At 50.6% G+C, this 7,500-nt stretch overlaps 1 protein-coding gene across 1 annotated transcript in view; it reads left to right on the top strand.

Annotated features, from left to right (window-relative positions):
- The window catches only part of akap6 (A kinase (PRKA) anchor protein 6), a gene marked incomplete at its 5' end in the record, with an annotated part of 74,955 nt that overhangs the window by 47,768 nt on the left and 19,687 nt on the right, over positions 1–7,500 (top strand). The window contains 2 exons of the mRNA XM_029832733.1: positions 3,787–3,933; positions 5,915–6,172. Coding sequence (XP_029688593.1) covers positions 3,787–3,933; positions 5,915–6,172 — 405 coding nt within the window. The remainder of the gene's footprint in view (positions 1–3,786; positions 3,934–5,914; positions 6,173–7,500) is intronic.

Genomic DNA, 7,500 nt, shown 5'->3' with positions numbered 1-7,500 from the left:
TGTTTTGTCTGAACAGAATGGTTTAATTTGGTGAAAGAGAAACTTCCAGAGTTTCACCTCAGTAGGGATAAATGAGTGTAATCCTGGAGGTGGTGGTGGGCCGCTGCCCCTCCAGCTGGAGCTCTGCTCCTCCATCTCAAACCACCTTAAGTTCTCCCTTAAATTCATATTTATTTCCTGAGTTTCAACCTTTCTTTTCCTCTCAGGAGCTCATTTGTTTAATATTGGAGCTAACGCAGTTGGAATTATTGCTTTAATCAGGCCCGATATTATTGACGCGTCACAAAAGATCACGGAGAAGCTCCGGAGTTCATCTAATCCCGGGATTTAGCAGAACAACTCTGGAACACGTGCAGTTATTTTGGGTTTTTTTTGTAATCGGGATCAATGATGAAGGATCGATGCTGAAGTTCAGCTGAGGAACAGGCGCCCAACTTTAGTTTCCACGGCGACGGGCCGGTTCCGTTACATGGCCTCCGACAAACTTCTCCCATTTGGGGAAGATGAATCTGAGACGAGCGCAGGAGGGAAAAAAGCGAGTGTTCAGAATGCATTAAATGTTTTTCATGTATGGCTGCATTTTTGCTGACATTTCAGCTCCGTGCTCATTAATATGGAGACCAAATTAAACTTCTGATTGCTTGTTGATTTTCTCCCTCCTCCCCTTCTTCCTCCTCTCCCTCCTCGTCCTCCTCAGCCGAACGTTTCAGGGAACGCTCCAACATCAGAGTCTCTCCCGTATAAACAAACGCCTTTGTTCAACATTCAGCATCTTTTGAAGCGGCCGTGACCGTAAATGATGTTGTAGTCGGACAAAAAAAGGCAGAAAACACACAAAAAGGTGGATAGTTCCAGTAAAAACCATGACATTTTCCATTTTATTATATCCTTTTATTATTTCCTACCCTTTTCTTCAGGATCTTCGTTTCTGCCTTAGCGAACGTCACTTTTTCATAGATCCTCTGAAGAGCGCGATGCAGCACTCGGCTTCGGCGAGAAGTGTCCAACATATGGAGTCAGGAGGCAGCTAATTAGTTCAAATTAGTCACAATTGATGTTTTATGATTTTAGTCCAGACGTCGAGCTGCTGCTCTGATCAACACAAACTTTTAATGGTTTCAGCGGATTAAACCAACGACCGGAGAGAACCAACACCAGCCGAACTTCAGAACCCAGCTGATCCCTTCACGTATACACATTAAATAGCATCATATTAAATATAAATATAGATTCAATCCAAGAACACTGGAAACAGTTTAGGTGACTGGATTGTTCCTACGATTGCTGACCCTGAATACACCATGTTTGACCCTGAACATGCCACGTCTGACCCTGAACATGCCACGTCTGACCCTGAACACACCACCCCCTCTGACCCTGAACACACCATGATTGACCCTGAACATACCACGTCTGACCCTGAACACACCATGATTGACCCTGAACATACCACGTCTGACCCTGAACACACCATTTTGACCCTGAACACACCCCCTCTGACCCTGAACGCACCACCTCTGACCCTGAACGCACCACCTCTGACCCTGAACACACCACCCTCTGACCCTGAACACACCATGTTTAACCCTGAACACACCACCCTCTGACCCTGAACACACCACCTCTCTGACCCTGAACACACCATGTTTGACCCTGAACACACCATGTTTGACCCTGAACACATCACCCCTCCACGAACTCATTCCTGTTCAGTATAAGAACTTTTGTGTTCTGTTTTTCATGTTTAACTTGTTACTTGAGGTTGTTTTGGACTCTTCCTCGTCTTGTCCATCCGTCTTTTCCTGGTCCCCCATCAATGTCGCCCTATCTGCCCTCACCTCTGCTCCGCCCACCTTTCTCTGAGGCTCGCTGATGTAACCGGAGGTTGGCTTTCCCCCATTAATGAAACTCTAATTCAGTTGGCGTCTTCCTGTCACGTCTGCCGTGTTTGTGCTGTTCTCTCTCCTTCACTTTTCATTTACTGTAACCCTCCTTCCTTCCTGCAGCTGCTCTCTCGTCCTCCGGCCGCTGTGTCTCAGTCCATCGTTGCATGGAGATTGACTTGAGGCATGAATACATCACAACTAGCCATCCATACCCCCCCCAACCACCACATTCCATTTCTCCAAGATCCCTCTCTCAGCACTTATCTCAAAGTTCGGATCTCATGCATTTTAATCGTCATGTCTATCTTCCTGCCCCCCCCCCCTCTTGTTCTTCTTCTCTTTGACTTTGAATCGGTGGCATCCTTCAAACAACAACAACAACAACCACCTCCTTCTCCCTTCACTTCCTTTCCCCATTTTGAAATCAATATTTGCCATCAGCAAATATATCGTATAATTTCCTGACTGTTAGACGAGTGCGATACCGACATATTTACCTTCAAGTCTGTCTTTTTTTCCGTCGATGCCTCGTTCTCGCGGCGTGGCTATTAGCTAAGTGAAGGGGATGGATGGCTATGAAGCGCTGAGCGATAGCATCTCCATCAGAATCGGCGACATTGAAAAATGGCTGCCGCCTCTCCGATGACAGCACAGCAAAAACACACACACACTCTCACACACACACACGCACGCGTGCATCCATATGTCCTCACACACACTCAGACAAGACATTTAAATATTCAAATGGGACTGAGCAGTAATGATAAACGACAAGGGAAAAGTAGAATCAAGTAGCTATCGATGCAGAAAATGAAAAGAGGAGAAAGAAAGGAGGAGGAGGAGGAGGAGGGAAATTAAGAAAACGGATGGAGGCAGAGAGAGAGAGGCCGATACCAAAACTGAGGGATGAGAAAAGACATGAATTAAACAAATATGAGCGGTGGAACGACGGAGGGCTGTTGTGAAGACAGAGATGATAAAAACGCAGAGATTCCGGTGACAAAACAAGGTCAAAAAGATGAAGCGCAGCAGGGATGAAGTCATGATCTACAACCGCTTCTGTTCTGACCTGGAGGGAAAAGTCCAGCTTGTTTCTTATCCTTCGCCCCCCCCCCCCGTTCCGAATAGCTCCGCCTCCACCGTCACAGCTGGGCCGATTTTCCACCTGGAACGTTTCGTCCATCATCAGAAACGTTTAAATCAACCTGAGGACGTCGACGTCATTCATTTCAGATGTAATCTGAGCTCCTCCAGACTCCAGACCAGGGCTCAAGGTGTCCGTTTGCCTGCTGGGTCAGTCGGGAAACCTCCGGAATTCTTAAGGATCAGGTTGACCTTCCGTCCATCGCCACCAGGACTGATTCCGGTCACATGACCATGATTCTCAGCCTCTAATAGATCAGGCAGGTGCTGGTAACGGCACCGCTGCCGGTGTGGTGAACTGGCCAAAGAGACGGTCCGAGGAAGAAAGCAGGAAGTGACGGGGAACAAAGAAAAGTTCAGGAGATCAAAGACGCGTCAAAGAGTTTACGCAGCAAGGGCAAATTTAATGAGAAACAGCGAAAAATGGAAGGAAATCAAGCAAAAATGATGAGTGCAGAGAAGTGTTGGAACACTTCAACTGGAAATAAAAACCCAGCAGATAAAAGGAGGTTAAAGAAAGAATTAATTTCTGAAGGTCACCTGTCAGTCTGTGACAAAAGTCTTCGTTTAATCACACACACGATAAATCAACGCCTCTTAAATCATCTCCACAACTGACGGGGCAAAATCAACTGGAGCTACAGGAAATCCACAAGACTCAGAAGATGGTGGAACGGGCGGAACCACCGACCCGACGTGGGCGTGGTCTCGATGAAGGTGTTCTGTGGTCTGACGGTCGTGTGTCCTGTCGTTTCAGAGCAGCCACGTCGAGCTGACGATGATGGAGGCCAAAAAGACGAGTCTGCTGAGCCGAGCAGAGGCCCTGAAGAGGAGCCAGAACGGTCTCCCTGGAAACCTCCATCACAAAATCCACAACCTGACGCACACCTGGAAACAGCTGGAGGTAACCAGCCGAACCAGCCACGCTGTCCGGTCCTATAGAGGGACAACAGCACTGTAGCATCACACACACACACACACACACACACACACGCGGTGTAGCGTGTCGTCTTTGATCTGTCCCCAAACTTTAGTGAGACGCCTGAAAGGGATCTGGGCATCAGTGCCTTGCCCATGGGCAGGGCGGCAGCGGTGATTGATTCCAGGTCTGCGGCTCAGGTGGCAGCTGGCAGCCGCTCGTCAGGAGGCTGAAATATGATCATGTGACTTTGTTCCTCCGATGAAACAAACTGTCGTCTGTGGCGCCGACGCGTTAACGCCATCTGTGTGTCATCTCCTTGTAGTCCCTAATGTTGCGCACGCACACGTTCAAAGATACTGTGTGTGTGTGTGTGTGTGTGTGTGTGTGTGCGTGTGTGTGCATGCGTGTGTGTGTGTGTGTGTGTGTGTGTGTGTGTGCGTGTGCACACATTAACATATGTATCAACGTTTCTGACACAGAATCCAATTTTAAAAATTAAACAACAGCAACAGATAGATGAGCCTGCTGCTTGGTGCGTGCGCGCGCGCGCGTGCACGTGGGCGCGTGTTTCCACCACAGTAACCAGACTGTGATTAAACTTGTATTACTGACAAAGAGACATTTGGCGTCTGAACGCCGTTTCACACAAACACCAAAGCGTGTGTGTGAATGTCATCGGGGGACTGAGGGATTGTGGGTAATGTGTCGCTGCTGCCTCGTCTCTGCTTCCAGGGAGGGGGGCCGAGCAGCAACAGGCCTTCCGGGACGTCTCTGGGGATTACGTGCCGGACCCGGACCAGCTCCTGGTTCTGCCGGGCTCATCCGATTGTTGTCGTTCTCACACCTTCTCCATTTTTCCCGTCCTTTCATCAATCCCGTTTTCAGCCGCTGTGGAAGATCATTACCGCGGATAAAAGGCTTAATAATCTTAATAATAACGGAGGGGACCTCCTGTGTCCCCCCCCCCCCCCCCCCCCGCCCGTTGTCCCCCCCCCCACGTTGATTGAAGGTCGGTGCCATCAGACACTTCAAATGTAACCGGAGGAAGAATCAGGACTCCCAATAAAGGAACAAACTCATATTTTAAAACTCATCTTCTCGCTTCCGCCCCCCTTTTTTTTTCCAGCGTCTGTGTTTCGCTGATTTGGCTGCTGAATGGGGGGGTGGTGGTGTTGGGGGGGGGGGGGGGGGGGTCTGCCGGCGGTTTAATCCGAAGGTTGGCGCTGATGACGCTGTCTCCAGGTCCATCAGGGCTCCTGATGGATGGGGGAGATGTTTTCTCCTCTTATCTGCCGTCACATCAGCCCAGAACATCACAAAAGTTTCCAAAAGGCTTTTTAACAAAAGAGTTCCGAACGCGGAGCTTTAAAGGAGCCGCTCGCGCGCTCTCCTGCTGTCAGGTAAACACGCCGGGATCACCTGGAGGGGGAAGAACGCTCTCTCAACAAAACAATGCTGTTTGTCTGCGAAATGTTCCTCAAATGACTTTGTCCGTCCTCGTTCTCGCCCAGCGAACGTTTTGTCTCAGTTTTTAAACAGAGACACTCGTCTCTCCACATTTCTCCAGTCGGGGGGTCTGGTAATCGTCCTCTTCGGCGCCCGGCGTGCTGCTTTCGCCTGTCAGCGTCCCTCCACTCGGGGAGGGAGAGCCGCTGTGCTTCTGGAAGCTCGCTTGCTCCTCTGCAAACACATACATATGCAAATGAGCGAGGGGGGAGTCACGCTGGGCTCATTCAGGAGCAGCCAGCTCCTCGCCAACGCGCACGCTACTCTTTCCGTGGCTGCTTGTTAAAGTCGTAAATACGGGAGATAACGGCGGCCCGGCGTGACGCTTTTAATTCGCCGCGGATGAGAGACGTGACAGCGGGTGTTTGTGGAGGAGTTTCGTCTGGTTCAGCCTTCCGGAGCTTTGAGGAACGCTCCCATTGACTCGCCGCTCTCTTCTTCTGTGGTTTCTCCTCAGAAAATCCTGTCGGAACATTCGGGGTCCGGCTCCCAGAGGACCCAGTCGGCCAATCCAAAGTCTTCCCTGCTGGAGGTTCACCGAGACGTCTTGGAGAACCCTCGCTCGTCCCTCTCCCCGCTCACCAATGCTCTGCTGGAGCAGCTGGAGGCCCGGATTAAAGAGCTGAAGGTCTGGCTGCGGGACACGGAGCTCCTCATCTTCAACTCCTGCCTGAGGGAGCACAAGGACGCCGCGCAGCAGCTCCAGAGCTTCAAGGTAGCCGCTGGTTGGTCACTGCTGAGGTTTGAGATGATTTCCAGCGGATCCGGGTGCAAAAGTAACACGAGAACCCAGAAGATTCTCCCAGAACCTAAAAAGATTCCTTCACCGTCTCCAGGGAAACCGATGTGTGGCCCGATGGGTCCCACCAGGGTCGGGAGCTCCTTCACGTTCAGGAATTCTTTAATCGTCGTCAGTTGGGTTATTGGTGGTTTAACGAGCTCGTGGATCATTTTTACTCGTCTTCTTCGGGACATTTTAGGCTGCACTCACATGTCCTCACATCTCCTCTGTCTCGAAGCGTGGACGTCCCCCCTCCCCGTCCCCCGCTGCCTCGCACCAGCGACCCGACATAGGTGCCATTAAAACTGTCCATCCGCGTTTTAAGTTTTAAGACGGTATTTTAAATCTGAAAAGTTAGGAGGCGTGTGTGTTGTGTACTAAATCATGATATTAATGAGAGCGGGGCTGTTTTGATACGATGGATGTATAGAGGAAACAGCAGTTAGCCTTAAAAGCGACGGGATGCTAACAGGATATTAATCAGCCTACATCACACAGCGAACAGCTAGCTTCGCTGATTATCTTAGCCCTGCCGTGTGACTGACAGGCACACACGTGCACACACTCCAACACACACGAATACAGGTGCACGTACCCTCATCGGAATGTAGGCACAAAAAAACGCACCTTAATTTCTGTAGCAAGGAGCTCACACATACTGGGACGCTAACCGTCGCGCGCTAATCAGTCCCCCATAAATACATATACGCCTAAATAAGAGAGCGAGGCGGCAAATGGAGCCAGAAACTCTCTCAAAGAACCGACTTCATGAGCAGAAAAGTGAGCGGCGCCGCTGGAGCTTCTGCTCCCCGTGGCAGCTCGGTGGGAAGCCATCGATTCCTGGCAGAAAGAGACCCTGAGCTTCTGCAGAAATGAAGATTGGAAATATTGATAGCCGTCATTTGTATCCAGAGAAAAAGAGAGGGAGGACAAATCGAGAGCCGGGGCCTCATTTGAGGAGAAGCCGGCGCCGCTTTCGCCCTCATTTGTCTGTTTTTGGCGTTCGGGCTCGTAAATGGCTTCGATTTCTGCTCGGCAGCTTATACCAGTGCAGCGGTATGAGGAAACAGCAGGGGGTCGCAGAGGTCGGCAGAGGTCGCAGGGACACGTTGGTTCCTGGAGCACGTGGAGCCGCTCGCATGTGCGCCGCATTAAACCCAGCAGCACCTGACCCGGTCCGAGGCTGTGGTGCTGCTGCTGCTGGACCTGGCACCATGGTTTGGACCCTGCCTGCCTTCCTGCCTTCCTGCCTGCCTTCCTGC

This window comes from Takifugu rubripes, chromosome 2 (assembly GCF_901000725.2).
Source record: "Takifugu rubripes chromosome 2, fTakRub1.2, whole genome shotgun sequence".
NCBI classification, from domain to species: domain Eukaryota; kingdom Metazoa; phylum Chordata; class Actinopteri; order Tetraodontiformes; family Tetraodontidae; genus Takifugu; species Takifugu rubripes.
The sequence above is the reverse complement of the archived record's forward strand: the minus strand, read 5'-3'. Positions and strand labels throughout refer to the sequence as shown.